General features: G+C 55.2%; 1 protein-coding gene and 1 non-coding gene across 8 annotated transcripts in view; one reads left to right on the top strand and one right to left on the bottom strand.

Annotated features, from left to right (window-relative positions):
• Nucleotides 1-18,557, bottom strand: part of SCN5A (sodium voltage-gated channel alpha subunit 5) — a 103,849-nt gene extending 85,292 nt beyond the window's left edge. For all 7 annotated transcript variants that reach the window (XM_061395966.1, XM_061395964.1, XM_061395960.1 and 4 more), the window contains exons 1-2: nucleotides 18,380-18,557; nucleotides 1,219-1,544 (exon numbers count right to left, since the gene is read on the bottom strand). In XM_061395966.1, the coding sequence (XP_061251950.1) occupies nucleotides 1,219-1,491 (273 nt within the window). In that variant the 5' untranslated portion in view covers nucleotides 1,492-1,544; nucleotides 18,380-18,557. The remainder of the gene's footprint in view (nucleotides 1-1,218; nucleotides 1,545-18,379) is intronic.
• On the top strand, nucleotides 12,819-12,925 carry LOC133235796 (U6 spliceosomal RNA). Its single transcript, XR_009732660.1, has one exon. It is a non-coding gene; the product is annotated as a U6 spliceosomal RNA (small nuclear RNA).
• Nucleotides 18,558-19,334: the final 777 nt, after the last annotated feature.

Below are 19,334 nucleotides of genomic sequence, written 5' to 3' on the forward strand. Positions count from 1 at the left end.
GCACCTGGTAACACTGACACACACTCAGGAACACCAGGTGCTGGCCCTGCCCTGGAAATGCCAGCCTGTCAGCCCTCAGTGCCTCCTCAGCCCGGGCACTGACAGCAGGGATGTGGGCAGGACCCGTCTTGCTTGGCACCCAGCCTTCTGGGAAGAGGCCTCCACCAAATTGAAACCCACCTTCCCCTGGCCATGTAGCCCAAAGTGTGGGCAGCTGGGGTGGGGACTCAGGCCTCTGCAGGAGCCCTGTGTGCCCGAGGTCTGGCCAGATGCAGGCGGCACACGGTCCTGAGAGGTGAGGACAGCGCAGGGGCCCCAGATGGGGGAATTTATCTCCTGGGTAGAAATTCATGCTGGAGGAAGCTTGAGTTACCCCATCCAAGTGGCCAAAGGGCTTCCCTGGTGGCTCTGACAGTAGAAGAATCTGCCTGCAGTGTGGGAGACCCAGGTTTAGTCCCTGGGTCGGGAAGATCCCCTGGAGAACAGAATGGCAACCCACTCTGGTATTCTTGCCTAGAGAATCCCATGGACAGAGGAACCTGGTGGGCTACAGCTGTGGAGTCGGACACAGCCGTGACTAAGACACACAAAGAGTGGGCCAAAGTCCATTCCTCTCCCCACACTCTGAAGGGACAATGGCAGAGCCACCGGCTTCCCACTCCTTTCAGATTTCCCACGAGCCCTCACAGTCCCATCACCAGCCCACAAGGCCCAGATGCTGCCGCTGTGGCCCCCAAGCCGTGATGGCACAGCCAATGCCCAGCAAATTCTCTGGGGTGGGGGGCGGAGGCTACACGCTGTCCCTGCTTGGGGGAGGGATCCCATGCTGTGCTCTGGGTCCAAAACTCAACTCAGGACAGGACTCAGGGCCCGACTCTGACTGACATACACACCACAGGATCAGGAGTCCTCCAGGGGTGGAAATCTGACCACAGATTATCCCCTGAGTAGATGCTCCACCAGGAGGCAAGATTTCCAGAGTGGCTGCCTGCTCTTTCCTTAACAGCACTGAACCATCTCAGGCTGCATAATTCTGGGCTTTTTTTCTGGAACTCCAAAGTTAAGGTGATTGGAATATAGATTACTAATGACTCACTTCCCCGAGGCCCAAGGGAGCCAGCCCCAAAGAGAGCCCCGTATGGAGGTGAGACCCTCTCCCTGTCTGCCTGGTCGACTGAGATGCTGCGGGGAGGCGGGGTGGGAGTGGGTGGCAGTCACCTTTTGAGTGCTATAGAAGGGGTCCAGGTCCTCCAGGGGCTCCCCGATGAGCTCTCGGGGTGGGTTGCCGTAGAGATCCGGCAGCTTTTTGGAGGCCTGCAGGTCCAGCTGGGGCCGGGGCGCCTCCTCCTCGGGCAGCCCGTCGCGGCTCTCCTGCGAGGCGGCCGAGCTCCGGGCCTGCTTCTCTGCCATGCGCTTCTCGATGGCCGCCAGAGACTCCCGGGTGAACCTGCGGAAGCTGCTGGTGCCCCGAGGTAACAGGAAGGCTGCCATCTTCTCATCCTGCTTCTGGGGCACAGGCTGTCCTCACGCTGCCTGAAGGGAAGCTGAAAGACACACAGACATGGGGCTGAGGCTGCATCCAGGGCCAGGGGGCGGGGTGGTCAGACCTGGGGGGAGCGGCTGGGCCTGGTGGAGGAAGAACCCACATCCTTGCAGAGATGCCCCCCACCTCTCCAGAGGCATGCCCGGCAGATGCCGACCCGGGGAAACCCGGAATCCTCTGGGCTGCGGGGAATGCAAGGGGATCTGCAGGAGGGGCACTTGTCCCTTCCCCATCCCAAGGAGCAACTTTGAAAGCAAGTACACACGAGAAACTGGGTCACCAGTGACCCTTCATTCTACCCTATTCAATACAAAAGGAAACCCTCACACCTGTGGGTTTCCTGACCAAGCCCACTTTGACACACTTCTCACAACTGGTGCCCCCCCAACACCCTGGGCTGAGGGGGACACTCCACGGGAAGGGGCAGGAAAGGGGCTGGTCATCTGTTCATCCTAGATCTCTGGCAGGGCTGGTCCTGAACGCATGAGTGAGGGAATGAATGGTGACTACGTAGGTGAGGGGCAGGTGCATTAGAAGGTACCTGATGCTGCCCTTCCTCTCATTTGCCTCCTCTACAGGACACCCTGGGACCCTAGGAGGGTGATCAGAGGCCTCCCGGGCCAATGTACGAACTCTGGGCTTCTTTTCCAGGCAGCTCTCTGGCCTGAGTGGTGGGACCAGAGGGCAGGGGACAGTCTGTCTGGTCTTCCCACCGTGTACCTGTGCGGGGGAGGGTACCCAGACTTCACCTGGGGCACGGAGGTGCCAACATCTGGCAATGGCTGGGGCATCTGGATCTGCTGACCGAGGCCCAGGAAAGTCCTGCAGGTTTGGGGAAACAGCTGGGTAACAATTTGGCAGCTGCCATCCAGATGTTGGCAACCTGGCGTACACAGCTGCCTCAGGGGCCACCCCCCAGAGCATCTCAAGGAAATCCCCGAGGGAGACAGCCTTCCAGAGATGGGAAATACTGACGGAGCATCCCAGACTCCCCCACGCCTCCACTCGCTCCCCTCCCCCTGAGTCTGAACAAACCCTGAGAGATAGCAGAACCAGAAAATGGTGACCCCGCCTCCGCTAGGACTTCCAGCCAGGCGCCCACGAGTGATGCCATACAGGGAGAATGTGGCCCCCAGTGGCCTCAGATGATCCAGGACCTGGTGTGAACAGGCTCTGACTCTGACACGGAGCCTGGAGAATGTGTGCCCGACTGCCCCACCAAAACAGGATGTGGTCAGCCCAGCTCCCCAGTGGGACACCTCAGCCAATGGGAGGGGAAGGCCGTGTTGCTAATTACCACATCAAACCCAGGCAGGGCCAGGCACCTGTTGGAGGTCTCTGCCAGGACAAAATCCCTTTCCGTCAAAGATCGGCTTGGCCTTGATCTGACTCCTGACACACGTCACTGCTGACCCCAACGAGCAGCCGCCACCCTGACCCCTGCGTATACCCCGCCGAGGGCTGGGGCCCCGAGCACCGAGAAGTAGGCACCTGGCCAGGTGACAGGTAAACAGTGAGCAAGCACAGCCAGGTCTCAAAACGGCGCCCCTGGTGCCAGGGGCGCCATGGCGCAGAATGTGTGAAGGGAAGCCAGAGGAGAGAGGTCCCAGGACACTGTCAGAGCCACCCGTGCTTCAGCCTCTTGCGCTTCTCTTTCCCTCCAGTAAAGTTAAAGGAACATCCTTGTTGAAAACAGCAGGTGAAGGAGTAGGTCCCCCTTTAATCAAAGGCTGTCCCTCTCTACCTCCGTCTTTGCATGCACAAAGACAGGCAACTGTAATACTTATCACCAAATGTGAATGGTGATTTTTTTTCCCCCAGCCTGGGAATTCAGGTAATTTTAAACTTTCTTCTTTGTGCTCTTCTTCAGTTCTTGAATTATTTATGATGATTTTGTGTTACTTTTACAAATACAATAAACTCATTATTCTTTTTTATTTTTTTTTTTAAAGAAGAAGCCAGCCTGGATGCCAGCAGCCCCTTCCTTGCAGGGCAATCCTCTTCACTCTGAGCAATCACTAGCCCCGTAAATCAGGAAACCTCCTCTTTTGCTTGGAATTATTTCCTAAAAATAGTGTTCTCTGTCTCACTGTATCCATCTGTGTCCATATGCCTGCAAGGTTTCTGGAGACACGTGGACGCCCATGGACCTACGGAGTCTTTACTGGTACATATCCACGCATGTGTGTGTGTGTGCGTGCAAGCCTGCACCTGCATATGCATCTGTTCCAGTAAAAGTGTTTGTAAAATGTGTACTGAAATCAACTTTTCATACAGATTGGTGCCCATATCCTAAGTGTACACACGTGGATGAATTTCCACAAACTGAACTCACCCAGTATCTAGCATCCAGGTTGGGAAATAGGTAATTTCCAGTTCCTCTGAAATAGGTAATTTCTAGTTCCCCTTCACTCCCCAACTGAATAACCATTCTTCTGACTGCTAACAGTCAGGAGACCAGCTCTGTCTCTGCAGTTCAGAGGCACCTAACAGACCTCTTGGAGTGATGGGAAAAAAATTCAGGGGAGGGGATTGCCTCTCATTCTCAAATTACCTACCTGAAATCTAACAAATTCTCTACCTGAAACTTAACATCTCCTTCCATTATGAATGTAGGCAGCAAAACGGAAGGGCCAGCATTACCGGTGACCAACAGAAATGCAGCTATTTCCCTGTCCCATGACAGGGGCTGCAATATCTCAAATGTCATTAATGCCATGGCTACTTTAAAACTGGGGCTTCCCAGGTGGTTCAGTGGTAAAGAATTCACCTGCAATGCAAGAGACGCGGGTTCGATTCCTGGGTCGGGAAGATCCCCTGGAGGAGGATATGGCAAATCCACTCCAGTATTCTTGCTTGGGCAATCCCATGGACAGTAAGCCTGATGGGCTACAGTCCATGGGGTTGCAAAGAGTCAGACACGACTGAGCAACTGAGCATGCACATGTATTAGAACCATTGTTAGATATTATCTAATAAAGTAATCATGAAGCCCCAACAACGGGGCCCTGGGTCCTGGGAAGGGTCTTTCTGCAGCTGGCTTCCAGCAGGGAACCAAACCCCTGGGGCTTGGTGGTTTGTGAAACCAGATTCCAGAGGAAGTTCCCGGCTCCCCAGCAGCAGGGCAGCTTCAGGTTCCAAGGTAAACCTGCCATGATCGTGCTTTGTCTCTGGGTCCCCACAGGTGGCCCACTGTGGGCGGGTGGGATCCGTTTTCTCCCTTGTTCTCCGCTGCCTGCACCTGGCTCTGGCCCTGCCCTTCCCTCAGAAGCTCGGGGCCCACGCCCTGCTGAGGCTGAGGCTGAGACTAGCTGAGCCCTGGCTGCAAGCTTTCCAGTGACAGCGGGGTAAGGAGACGTCGGTGTAGATCTGAGGACACTCCAGACTCCATACCCTTCTGGCATAGGTGCACAGGCCCTCAGCTTTGTGGGAAGAACCCACCTCTGGCTGGGGAAGTACAGGGGGCCTCTGTCTCTCACAACTCCATCATGTGGGGGAGCCGGTCCCAGATTTGATTCAAAGACCACACAAAGATCATACTCTTCTAGATGCCAGCATTTCATGACTCTCACTCTCACCCAGGACAGCCTCTCCATCTGCACAACTTCTCCACTGGCAACAGTCTCTCCACCTGCACCAGTCTCTCTACTTGAACCAGTCTCTCCATTTTGGACTGCCAGGAGATCAAATCAGTCAATCCTAAAGGAAATCAATCCTGATATTCATTGGAAGGACTGAAGCCGAAGCTCCAATACTTTGGCCACCTTATGCAAAGAGCCGACTCAACTGGAAAAGACCCTGATGCTGGGAAAGACTGAAGGCAAGAGGAGAAGGGGATGACGACAAAGGATGAGATGGTTGGACGGCACCACCAAGTCAATGGACATGAGTTTGAGCAAACTCTGGGAGATGGTAAAGGACAGGGAGGCCTGCCTTGCTGTAGTTCATGGGGTCTCAAAGAGTCGGACACGACTGAGCGACTAAACAATAACAACTCCGTTTATACCAGCTTCTCCATTTGTACCAAATTCTCCATCTGCACCAGCATCTTCACCTGCCCTCTAGGCTGGGTCAGCTTCTTCCAGCTGATCCCTCTTCCTGGGCCAGTTTCCCCTGTTCTGTCACTTAAGCTCTAAGGAGCCCTTACTCCATCCTGTCCCAAGTCCATCAGTGGATTACCACGTGCATCTCTCCCTAAGTTCTGCCGGCTCCTGCGAGTTCTTGGGAGCAAACGGTGAGCCCTCCTTTTCAAACCGGCTCCTCCTGACATCGTCTCCTCGGACACTGGCCACAATCCCCCAACTCCACCAAACATCAGGCCTCCATCTCCACAGCCACTGCCCTGGGATGGGCTTCCTGGCTCCAACTGGGACTAGTCCTGAGCCCACTGCCACCGCCTCCTCCCTCGTTCCTTCCACCTGCCATGTGCGGCTCCCACCACTCCCTGGCTCAGACATTCCCAGCACTGCCGCTGGCCTGTGCTGGCCTGTGCTGGGCTGAGTCGCTGCAGGCTCCTCTCACTGCCCCACCTCCTCCAGGAGACCCTCTCTGACTGCCCCCGCCCACACTGACGTCCCTCCTCTGGGCCAGGAGGCTGAGGCCGCATCCCGTCCTGGATCCCTTTCTGGCCTCAGCTGCCCTCTGACAGTTGGTGGAGTGGGTCTGGTCTCCCCAGACATGTTGGAAACCTCTTCTGAGGACAAGGCTCCCTCCTCTGAGTCACTAGCCTGTAGGTACAGGAATTCACATCTGGGTGGAGATGCTGTAGGGGGAGAGTATTGACTGTTCACACCAGAAACTCGACCTCCCTAGACTGTCTCATCTTTTTACATCTTCCTGAAAGAAGATTTCCTGAATGCACAGGGCACACAGCTGGTGCTCAGTCAGTGGTGGTGGTTATGATGCCGGGACGTGGGACACGACAGCCTGGCAGCCCGCGGTGCAGCCGCGTAACGTTGAGGTGGAGGAGGGACACGCAGACATCCCGGGCGTCAGCACTGAAATTCCTGAATCCCCAAATGCCCTTCAGTCCTGGGAAAATTAGGCCAGCTGGCCGTTCCCTGTGGTGAGGAGGGACCCGACTCCAGCCTAACCCCTCCTTGCAGCCCCTTCCTGCCCACGCTCCTCCCGGATCCTGAAGGCAGTTCCTGAGTCACTTCTGGCATTTTGGTCACCTTGGAATTGGAGCCTCTGGAACACAACAGGCAAAGAATATTCTTTGCCATGTAAATTTATGCAAAGCACTCTGTGGAAGTGGTTCCCTGGCTTCCTAGAAAATCTCCGCTGGCTTCCTTGGCTCTGGGCGCCTCCTTCCTGCCCTGCAGCCCAGGTGACCTCAGGCTGGAGCACCCATTGCCCTGGGCACTGGCTTCACCCCTGATCTACCCCTGCCCCCTCAGTCCCGGGGGCTCAGGGAGCTCAGGAAGTAGGAGCTCACTCCCCAGAGGCAGAGGTAAGGGTACCAGGAGCCACTTCATTTCTTCCTTGAGGAGAATCCGTTGGAACTAATCAATACCTCAACACATAGACTCATTTTATTAACTGAATGACTCAGTGAACATTTAATCAGCACCCACTGTACACAGCCCTACAAATTATTTCTTAGAATACTCTTCTTCCTCAGATGATGGATTCCAAATCAACAGATGCAATGACAGGAAAGGGAGAAGAGTCACCAGCAAACAGACTGTGGTAGCTTGTAAGGATACTTCCACTGGGTATTGTTGAGACTGGCATGAGGAGATGCCCTGGGCCAGAGAACCCAGACTTGTGCCCAGGTCTGCTTGCCTCTCTGTCTCTGAAAGACTTGCAAGTCCAATGCGGGACAGCGGCAAAGTCAGGGCTATGGCTCGGAAGCAAGACGGCCTGTGCGATCCTGGGTCCTGGCCACTTGTGTGTTCTTGGGCAACCATCAATTGATGGTTCTCTACCTCACTTTTCCCACAGGTAAAACAGGGTTAATAACAGTACCTATTTCATGGGGCTGTTCTGAGGCATAAGTATATTAACATTTGCACATGCTCAGCACATGTGTCATTTGCTATAATCATTGTGGTTATCGTTGCCATTCTTTTTTCTCTCAAGAAGTCCAGCTCAGAAGACCCTTCTCTGAAAAACCTTCTGGTGGCCCACACCTGTCCTCCCTGCCTGGCTGGTCCTTCCCTTCCCTGTGTTCCTGGCATACTGCATTCCCATATTTGGCTTTATCACAATTTGCTTCCACATCTGCCTCTCCCTCTCCCAAAGCACAGTCTGGCCCCCAAGAGGAGCCTATAAGGGCCTGGTGAATGAAGGAGTGTATGCGTGAATGAACAAGTGCCAGCTTAACCTTCCTATTCCCCAGCCACTAACCACACCGTGACCTTGGACAATGTTATTACCACCCACCTCATCCTTTCTGGACCTCAGTTTCCCCAGCCATGAGCTGAGGTGGGTCAGCCCAGCAGCGTCACCTGCTAATTACCTGCCTGGGAGTAACTTCACACAACAATCCTAGGACGAAGGGAGGTTATTATGCCCATTTTACAGATGGGAGACCTGCTGCCACCATCCGTGGTGAAGCCAGGCCCGTGAGACTAACCACTGCACGACACTGCCTCCCGCCTCTGCCGGCACGGAGAGCAAGGAGGAAGGGTCAGGGTTACCTGCGGCCTGCCCCTCTGGACTGAGCATGTCTGTGATCCTGGCTCCAAAGCTAAGAGCCAGCCCATCAGCCTCCATGGAGGCTGATCCTCCTCCAGCGCAGCCCAGCTGGCCAGGACCATGCCCAGGCGCCCATGCATGGCCAGGGAGACCTGGCTGATTTCTGCCCCTGCCCAGAGTCGGCATTTTCTCTGACAGCAATTTTCTCTCCACCTCAGGCTTGTGGAGCTGCTTGGTACCAGGGCGAAGCCACCCCGACCCGAGGCTCGTGAGCACCTGGCATGTGGCTGGTGCCCGTCCAGATGTGCTGTTGTTACATCCACACCAGCGCGGAAAGCTGCTTGTCACGATAAAGAAAGCCAACTATTTCATTATTAACTTTAAAACATCGATTGCAACTTAAACTCATCATATTTTGCATATATGTACTGGGGGAAGTAAAACATATTAAAATTAATTTCACTTGTTTACTCTTGAAAATGTGGCTACTAGAACATTTTTAATTGCCTCTGGGACTTCGCATTTGTAGCTCAAATTATATCTCTATTGGGTGGCACTGTCTTAGAGTTCCAGCCACTGGACCCTAAACCCTTACAGAACTCCACCTGCTTCGGGGCTGGGCCTCTGGCTGGCCTGGGGGTGGGGGAGGGGAGGGAGCAGAAAATGAAGGGGAGGAGGGATGGAGGGGCGGGGGATGGGTGGGAAGCGAGCCATCCTCAGCGAACTAGAAAGTGGCCACCCGGGTTTCTGGTCTTGGCTGTGGGTGGCTGTGCTGGCTCCAGCCACAGGTTGGGATGGGAGGGGGCGGCGGGAAGGGGAGGGGTCAACAGCGTGTTTCGGGCCAGCCCTCCTGCCCAGGCAATTATCTGCACAGTCCTGGCTCTCCCAGGGTAACAGCTTGGACAAAGGCTCAGCGGGGGTGTCAGCTGGTGCTCATGGCCTGTGCATTCAGGTCCCTGCTCCCAGATCAAAGGCACATTGGTACGTCCTTGTGCGCACAGGGGCTTCAGCTAACCGGCTCCCTGCAGGCTCCATTCCTTTGAGGCTGCACAGGCATTAACCCTGTCCACTCTGGAGCCGGGTCCTTGGGAAGTGGGGAGCCGTGTCACGAAGGGGCTTTCCTTTCCCAGCCGCCCTCCCAGCCCCCAGCAATCTGGGGAAGTCCTGCAGAATCATCCTCATCTCTCTCTGAGGTGAACACGCCCACCCCAGAAGCCGGGGATGCCCTCATTTACATGCATTTGCATCTCATTTATTCCAACACTCAGGCAGAAGCTGAGGCTAATTCAGCTGACAGCAAAACCTCACTGGCTTGCTCTGCTCAAGTGATTCCCCAGGCAGGGAAGAAAAGGGGATCCTTGAGACCAGGCCCCCTTCTGGACTGGGAGCTGTGGGCAGAGCTCAGGTTCAAAGGGGCACTTTGGAGCCGAGCCCTGGATTCAGCCCAAGCCTCCTGCCTTTTCGTCCGGCTTACCCGCAGTAAGGGTGGGGCCTGGGGGCTAGGAAGTGGCAGGTCATCTCATCTGAGTGTTCCGTGGTGTTTCGGTGGCAGGTCAGAGGAAGTGCAAACCCTCCACTGGGCACACGGCACCCCCTCGCCCCAAGCTCAAGTCTCCTCCTCCCGCTCCCCTCCAATGCCCATGACTAAGGATCTATAATGTGCTGAGCAGCTCTGAGCTGTCAGTCAAGGCCCAGCACTGCCTCTGGCTCTGGGTCTCCCGGGTGGAGACCTGGATCATCCACTATTCAGAGACCAGAAGTTGGAGAGCTGGCTCAGTCACCCTGGGCACTTCGGCCCCAGACCCTGTGGCAGCTCTATCCACACAATACATACAGCCGGGCCAGAGAGGTGCCCCACTGTGGCTCAGGAAACGCCCTCCAGGCATAGAGGTGCCCCCGAGATAGCAATCAGCATCCCAAGTCTTTCTCTGACCCGGTTCCTTCCAACTCACTTTCCTCAATCCCTGGGTCAAAAAAAGCCTCCACAGGGGAACTGTGTACAGATGCCATGGCAACCGAGGCATTTATGGGGGCACCTACTGTGTGCACTGAAGAAGACACAAATCCCCCAGAGAAACCTAGGAGTCCCCAGAGGGAGAAGCCAATCCACTAATCCACAAAGTTCACGCCACAAAACTGTCCAGAACACAGCAGAGCCAAATGTGCGACCCTTGAGCCTTAACACTCTTTTAAACTGAGGCATAATATACACCTAAAAATGCACAGATTTTAGGTGTATTAGCAAATGTGTATATATGCCTGTGTAACTACTGGGGCTTCCCAGGTGGCGCTAGTGGTAAAGAATCTTTCTCCACCGCAGGAGACCTGGGTTTGATCCCTTGGTCAGGAAGATCTCTTGGAGAAGGAAATGGCAACCCACTCCAGGACTTTTGCCTGGAGAATCCCACGAACAGAGGAGCCTGGCGGGCTACAGTCTATAGAGTCATAAAGTCAGACACGACTGAAGAGAGTTAGCAGGCATGCTCATGTAACTACTACCCCAATTAAGATGGCTCCCCACTGTCCCTTTCCAGTCAACTTCTCTGACTTCTATCACTGCAGATTAGCTTTGCCTGTTCTAGAACCTCTTATACATGGAATCACAACGTATGGGCTCTTGTGTGTTGTGTTCTTGCTTAACATAATGCTTTTGAGACTTTTACATTTTATTTGCTGGTGAGTGCCATTTAAATTCGGAGAAGGCAATGGCACCCCACTCCAGTACTTTTGCCTAGACAATCCCATGGACGGAGGAGCCTGGTAGGCTGCAGTCCGTGGGGTCGATAGAGTCAGACACGACTGAGCGACTTCACTTTCACTTTTCACTTTCATGCATTGGAGAAGGAAATGGCAACCCACTCCAGTGTTCTTGCCTGGAGAATCCCAGGGACGGGGAAGCCTGGTGTGGCCGTCTATGGGTTCGCACAGAGTCGGACACGACTGAAGTGACTTAGCAGCAGTAGCAGCAGCAGCCATTTAAATTACTTGTGCAATTCACAGGAACACAAGTGACCCATCTGGGGACAAGTCCTTAATTCAATCATAAAGCACAGGGCTGGAAGGGACCCGAAGTCCAGCCGTCTCTGGGGACGATCGGCCCCGGGGGATTCTTATGGAGTTTTTTTTTTTTTTCTTCCCTCAGACATTTCCTGAAATGGAAGCTCAGCAATTATACATATAATAGGCACCCAGGCCCAGCAAGCGAGTGGGGGCTTTCCCCTGCATTTCCAGTTTCATTATCAACTAGCTGTCGCTTTATGTAACTGGCAGTCTGCACTGCCCGTGACCCAGCACGGTGGCAGGGTTGGCACCGGAATGGGCTTCTGAGCTCCTGGGCCTTCCCCTGCTCAAGTCTGGCCATGGTGGGCAGGCCTCTGTTGCTTACCCTCTCTGTACCGCTACACCAGTTGGGTGTCCCATGGGTGGGGCCCTGGGCCCTAAAGGGAATGGGCCCAGGGCTGGGATTTTTCCCAGGAAGAGGCCCAGAAGCAGGCAGCAGTGCTGGGCAGCAGAGAGCAGGCACCTTGGCTCTTAGAGGCTCTCTGGACCACTTCCCTGCTCTCAGCCCAGGTCGATGAGGCTGGGGCTTTGATGGCCACGCGAGAGGTATTGACTGGGATGGGCTAGTCCCTCCCATGGCCTGATCTCCCCCTGCCCCCATCTTAGATCCTCCTGGGTACCTCCCAGTCCAGATGGAGGGATGCTAATGTAGCCTGAGAACTGAGTTGGTACTTCAAGCCAGATTACCCTGCCCCCCACCCTGCTGTCCCTCTGAAAATTGCCTCCTGAGCCAGGTTCTTCCTTCACACAGGCCTTCGAGGAATCAATACCAGCCAGAAAGGTGTTTACTACCCTCCTGATGCCAGCAAGAGCCTTTCTACTGTTCAAAATCCATTCCCAGAAAGCCTGGGGACTGCCTGGGCAAGGCCTGGGTGGGGCCAGGGAGACACCGCTCTAGGCCTAGTGCCAGCTGCGTGCCCGTGTGACCTTGAGTCTAGGGGGCAACCAGCAGCGGCCCTGGCCTCCTGGGGCTCTCAGGAGGGAAGTGAATGCCCTTGGAGATGACGGGCAGTGGGATCTCCAAGTGGGTGAGGCATCTTCTCGAGCCCACACAGACTCCGGGAGAGTACCTTTGTCCTTCCACTCAGCTAATATCTCTGTGGGGACGTGACTTTCCACTGTCTCCCTGGGAGATTTAATCAGAAGAACTGAAGAGGAGAGAAAGAGAAAGAACTCCAGCCTCAGATCATAAACATTCTTCCGAAAACAGGCTGAAAACTTGACCTGCTCTCTTTTGCCTCTCCAAATGCTGTGCGCTTTCCATGGCTGGGCTCCCATTCCACTTTCTCCAGGCAGCCTCCCCTGGCTGTTCCTGGCCACACTGACCTCCGGCTGGAGAGACTAAGCTCCCAACTCCAGCCTCGCATTTACTCCTGGGCAGACCTCTCTCTGGCTTGTGGGAGAACCGGGGAGGCCCTGAGGTCCTTTTCTGCTCTCTCAGAGTAGTAAACAGAGTGAGGAATGAACAAGAGATGGACAGGCTGTCCCACCAGACTCTGGTTTCGACAATCACAATGAAATTTTCTGCTGGGCCTGGGGCACACCAGGTACTCCTCCAGAAAACAGAGTTGGAGTGCTTGCTTAGGCAGCACATATACTAAAATTGGAATGCTACAGAGAAAATTAGCATGGCCCCTGCCCAAGGATGACACCCAAATTCATGAAGCGTTCCTTTTTTTTTTTTTAAGAAAACAGAGTTGGAGATGGATAGACTATGGACGTCCAAGCTCCCCACACCAAGGCTGTGGTGACTGCAGAGATGGGTGAAGCGGGCCTGCCAAGGAGAGGTGATATCACTTTCAGAGTCCATGAATCAGATGGCTCCAACACTCTGCCAGCTGTGGTGGCTGCCCCCAAAAAGCCTAGTCCTGGATTTCCTCCACCATTTAAGGGCCCCAGGTCCCAGGAATTGACTTGGGGTCTCTATAAATAGCACCCATCCCATATTGATCATCTTAAAAACACACAGTATGTTCCAGGCCCACAGAGAGGAGAAAAGTCTAAATATAGTGTCATCCCCAGGAACTGCTGCCTGTCCGAGGTGAGTGGTATAAGCAGCACATAAGCAAAGGGGTGGTCTGAGGGGGCTGAGAACTGGGAGGGCAGGGGGTACAGACACAAGGGACCTCTCCATCCCCACACCAGTCCCTCTGCTCCAGCACAGCAGCCAACCCTGCTCAGAAGTTTGGTCCTGCCCCAGGCCTTTGCACTGGGAGTCTTCTCTTTACAAGACACTCTTGCCCCAGATCTCCTCGGGATTGCTTCTTTCGTGTTATTCAGGTCTCAGTTTAGTCTCCTCCTTCAAGATGCCTTCCCTGACCAGCCTGTCTAGAGTCACTCCCATCTCTCCACCACCTCATCCTGTTTTATTTCCTTTATAGCACTGGTTGGGCTTCCCTGGTGGCTCAGACGGTAAAGAATCTGCCTGCAATGCAGGAGACCTGGGTTCGATCCTTGGGTTGGGAAGATCCCCTGGAAAAGGGAATGACTCCCCACTCCAGTATGCTCGCCTAGAGAATTCCACGGACAGAGGAGCCTGGCGGGCTCCATAGGGTCACAAAAAATCAGACACAACTGAACGACTAACCCATAGGGTTGCAAAGAATTGGACACGACTGAGTGACTAACACACACACACAGCACTGGTCAAAATCTAAAATTCTCCTTGGTGTCTATTTGTTTCATGGCACCCAGCCTGTCTTTTCCAACAGTATGTAAATTTTATGAAAGCAGGTATTATATCTGAGTTGTACAGCTTCTAGAAGGTTCCCTGGCAGAGATTATGTGTTGGACACCCAAACCAGGTGCTCTCCAACCACCTAAGGCTGAATTCAGCCTCAGACCACCACCACAGGCAAGTCTGGGCTGGCAGAGGGCAGTGGGCATCGAAGCCCGGGCTCACTTTGAAGCCCCACCCTCCCGTGACTGTGCCTGCACCGTCCAGCCTCTCTCCACGGGCTGCCCTGGCTTCATCTTCTTGACCCTGTCTCCTTTGTGCATTTCGCCATAGGACTTTTGGCCCAGCCCCTCTACTTCTGGAAACCTGCTCTTGACAACCTCATCTTATCCCCCAGACATCAGCTTTCTGGAACCCTTTTCTCTCCTCAGAGCAAATCTTCCTCTTCTTCCTGCCCCTCGCCCCCAGCAGGAATCACAGTTCCTGCCATCAAAATCACCCTCTCAGAGCTGCATGGGAAGAGTCACTTCACCCTGGGCCTTCCTGACCAGCCCACTGGACAAACCAGAGCATCCGAGAACACCATGGGCACGCTTTCACCTCACAGATCTCCCGCCCTCCCTGGGAGGGAGAGGCATCTTCCCCATAAGCTCGCGCATGTGGACATACCGCACGGACACACGCCTGCCCGTCCACCCCATGCCCTCCTACAGCACCCCCTTGAGCCCACCTCCCCCTGGCCAGCTCCCCTCTATCTCCTCCCTCTTAAACCATCAAACTCTTTGAAAGAGCTGTCTACACATGCTCTCTGCACGTCCTCACCTTCTGCTTGCTCCTTAACCTACTCCAGACTGAAATTCCATTCTCACCAATTCATTCATTCATTCATTCAACAACACACCCAGCACCACATTCGGTGGGTGTCAAGAGGGAAATTTCTGTGGTCAAGGTCACCAGCACACTCACAGTCGCTCAATCCAATGGACACTCATTTTAAAATTATGCATTCTTTTTCATCTATCCACGAGCTTCTCAGAATGTATCTTAACTCTCCCTGGCAGAATCAGGAGACTCCCGGGACATGTGCCCTCCGTGCTTTCTGTGACACCTCCCACTGCTGGCTCTCCTCCCACCTCTCTGACTGCTCCATCCCAGCCTCCTCTGCAGACTTCTCCAGCCTCAACTGTTGCAGTGTCTCAGGGCTCTCTGGACTCAACTCTTTTCTCCCACCCTCTTCTCCACATTAGGATTGCCCTGGTGCTTCCAAAACTACTGATGCCTGGGCCTCACCTCTAAGTCGAATGAACTAAAATTTCTGGGGGTGGAGCCTGGGCATAGATTGATTTTGTTTAAAAAGCTTTCAAAGTGATGCTAATATCATCAGGGTTGAGAACCACTGGTCTGCATTCTCACTGAACAAAATATAATTAATACTGCCATGGCCCCAATGACCAGCCTCTGTGGATGATTCAAAGTTTCTGCCTCTAGCCCAAATCTCCTTCCTAGACCCTCGACCTTTCCCTCCAACTGACTGTAGGGTGTTGGCATCTCCCTGGAAGTACTACAGGTTCAGATCAGGACCCTGAAACATTCATCACCTTCTCCTTGGTTCTACATCAAGCTGATCAACCCAGATTCCACTCGTCCATCCTCCCCTCACAGTGTGATACGGCAGCAGTGAACCTCACTAGTGAGCAACTGAAGCTAGGGGTGGGAGAGTGGCATATCCCTTAACAGGGAAGGAAGTGGGACACCACAAGTTCTGTTGCCTGTGGTCATCTCCCTGTCCCTCTCCTTCAGCTGAAAAACTTTTGGCGGAGCCCATGGTCTGCACTGGACAGGTAGTACAATGCAAAGCTGTTAGACTGACACCTGGGCTCACACTCAAGTCCCGCTACTTGGTAGATGTGTGATGGTGCGCACGTTACTTAACCTTTCTGGGCCTTTAGTTTCACCATCTACAAATTGGTCCTTATTATGGTCTCTGCCTCCAGGGTTGATTCAACGATTCAGCAAGATGAGTCTTATAAAGTGCTTAGTGCTGTGCCTGGCTGGCAGAAAGCACTCAGTGAATGTTCGCTATTTTTAGTACCATTACTGAGGATAAATTCCCAATTCCTGAGCGGAGCTCACAAGGGCCCCCGTGACTGTGACCTTGGCTTTAGCTTCCACTCTTCTCTTCCTCATACCATGGGACCCGTCGGGTCACTAAACAATTGTACTGTTTCACATCTCTATGCTTTTGTACCTGCTAGACGTGATGGCTAGGCTGCACCTTCCCCACCTAGAAAACTCCTATTCATCCTTCAAAATCCAGCAGGAAAGTTATTTTTGTTAGATAGATACCCTTGACTTTCCTGGCCAAAGATAATCACTCCTCTTTTGAGTGGAGTGGGGATACGCTTCTACGGCTGCACACTTTTCCAATAAGCTTCCCAAGGGTCAGCAGGAATCAGCTTCCTATGAAGAGAACTGAGACTGCAGTTTACCACTGTCCCATGTTGGCCCCAGAACTCCCTTCTCCTTGGATTCCCTGAACACCAGCTCCTGTGCTCCCCAATTCCCAGCCCTCTCTGGTGCTCCCCACCACTACACCGAGTTCCATCTTCATGTTGAGTGAGTCAATCCTGGAAATCTTCCAGAGGACCTTCAAGCACCACAGAGTCACTACCAAGTCCCCCAAAGGCATAGCAGCTGGCTGTACCACACTGGGCTGAATGCTGGCTCTTGGCACCCCAGGGCCAGTTCCCTTTCTGCTCAGATTCTCTGGGATCAGTCCTAGGTCAATTCAGCTCTCAGAAAGTAGATCTCAAGGCATCTTCACCCTGAGTGGGGCCCCCAATCCACTGACTTCTCAGGTGACCTTGGATTAGTCCTTGACCCACTCTCAGCCTCAGTTTCTCCCTACCCTGGCATGATGTGGTGATGATGATAGGGTTGGATTAAAAATTCACTGAGGCTCATTTCAGCACAGGACTGGACATTCTGGTATAAAAGCTATGTTCCCGACTCTGGCAGTTCTCTGACCCGACCCGACCCTCACTCCTGTGACTGCAGCAATGCTTGAGCTATCAGCCCATGCCACTCTCAACCCACCTCCCAGCTCCATTACCGCCCACTCTCCTGCACCTGCCCAGTTCTAAGGGGGAAAGGCTGATGGCAGCAGTAGGGGCCTGGGCTTCTGATGGCGGGGCCTCTGCCACTCAGGGACCCTCTGGATCCTGAAGGGCTGTGGGAATCAGGGAGAGGGGAGACGTGCTGCTGCATGATGGGCTCATATGCAGCATCCACATGATGCTGTCTAAGCTGTCTGTGGAGGTGCCTGGGGTCTCAGCAGGATGGGAGGAGACAGCTGGGGGAATGGAATACCAGCCCAGAACCCCAAGAGGAGACTGATCCCATCACTCCCACTGGTCTTAAGCACTAAGGAGAGAAGATGACTCCTGCCACAACCTCGGCCATGGCTTCCGGATTCGGCTGTGCGCTGACCTCCAACAGGTGTTTGCAAGGCGGGCCTAAGGCCAGCGCCTGGTCCCCAGCATTCCCCTCACCACGAGCACTCTCCACATATCCAGCCCCCACAAGGTTAGGAACCTCTGCTTCCTCCCAGGGCGCCACCAAAGGCGATCAAATAACAAGTAGAAAACGGCCTTCGGTCAGGGCGCTTGGATCTGCCCCGTCAGAGCGAAGAGGGCAAAGAACTCGCCCGATCCCAGCGCACAGTCTCCCCTGGAGAGAGCCCACGGAGATCCCTCCGCAGCCAGGGCTCACAGAGACCAGATGTGTCCCCGTTAGGGCGTCAAGAGGGCACAGAGCTCTCTTTATGTTCGGAGCGCGCAGAGACAGGACACACGACATACATCTTTTCCTTTCGGGGTCCACAGAGATCTATCCCCGGTCAGGATACGCAGAGATCTCACCCCAGAGAGGACAGCCCCGGCGGACTGCTCTACAGGGCCCAGAGAAAGGAGGGTGCATGGCCCCTTCATTCCCAGCCCTGCTCGGTCAGTTCCCCCGCTCTCTGGAGTCACACTCACTGCGCTCCTAGTCGCTGTTCTGACCTTGGGGTCTCCGGCCTCCGGAATCCGGGTCCCAATCCCAGACCCTCCCCGAGTCTGCGCCAGGATCGGCCGGGAAGCCGGGGCCGCAGCTCCCCCTCCCCCGGCCCTCGACAGCGAACTGGGAAACCCGGAAGGAAAGGGAAGGGGAGGGGGCGCGCGCCGGCTAGAGACGCCCCCCTTCCCGGGGATACCCTCCAGCCGGGCTGCTCTGCGCCCCTTCCTCTCCCTCCCCTGCCCTCGGGGGCAGAGATGGGGGAGGGAGCCTGCCGGTGGACCCGGGGCTGGGGAGGGGGCGCGCAGGGGTTGGAGGCTCCAACCCTCGGGGAGGAAAGTTGGGCGGCGGCAGGCAGAGGGGATTCCGCCGGGCCGGGGCTGCTGGAGGAGGCGCTCGCTCACCTGCTGGTCCCCCGGCCCGGGTCCCGGGATGGGCGACAGCGGCTCGGCACGGACTGGCTCGGCGCGGGGCTCCGGGCACCGGGCGCAGGCTCAGCGGCCCCGGGGGCGCGATCCCCGCATCCCACGGGCGCCGCCGCCGTCTCGGCTCCGCCGCTCGGCTCGGGCTCCGGGGCTCGGCGGGCGGCGCGGGCTCGGGCTGGGGGCGGGGTCGGGGGCGGGCCCCGCCTGGGCTCGGCCTGGGGCTTGGGGCCCCAGGCTGGCTCCGCCCCAGAGCGACGCGCCCCGGACTCCGCACGTGGCGCTCCGCCCGCTCTCAGGGTGAAGTCCTGGGCACCCGCCGGGGCGCACACCCCCGCGTTGACCTGGGGGCGCCCCGCCACAGAAAGCGGCCCACGCGGACACGACAGACGCGCGCAGACCCGGCACACGCGGGGGTACACACATAGCCACCCGGAGACGCTTTGCTACAGCCACCTACGCCTACGCGGACAGGCAAACACCCTGGCACACGCGGGGTACACACTCACACATGCTCACTGACTCGGCCACCCTACCACAGCCCTCACCTCTGTGGACACGGACAAACACTGACATTCGCAGACACCTGCTCTCATAGACACACAGACACCCACAGGGACACAGGCAGACACATCACTGACACACACAGACACCGAGGCAGACATACTGTGACAAACTCAGGGACACCTGCGTGACTCAGAGACACATATCCACTGACACACTGACACAGAGACACACGCATAGAAAACCACAGTCTCCTAGAGACACATGCACACACACAGCACAGAAGTCTGCACAATGGTGGACACTTTCATACTGACACATTGGTAGTGACAGAAACACCCAGACCAGAAACAGCCAACACAACAGACACAACCAACACGGGGACACCCACACTGAAACATACACACTCACTTCACCCTGTTGATCTACAGGA

The sequence above is a fragment of the Bos javanicus genome, chromosome 22, assembly GCF_032452875.1.
Source record: "Bos javanicus breed banteng chromosome 22, ARS-OSU_banteng_1.0, whole genome shotgun sequence".
In the NCBI taxonomy this organism is placed as follows: Eukaryota; Metazoa; Chordata; class Mammalia; order Artiodactyla; family Bovidae; genus Bos; species Bos javanicus.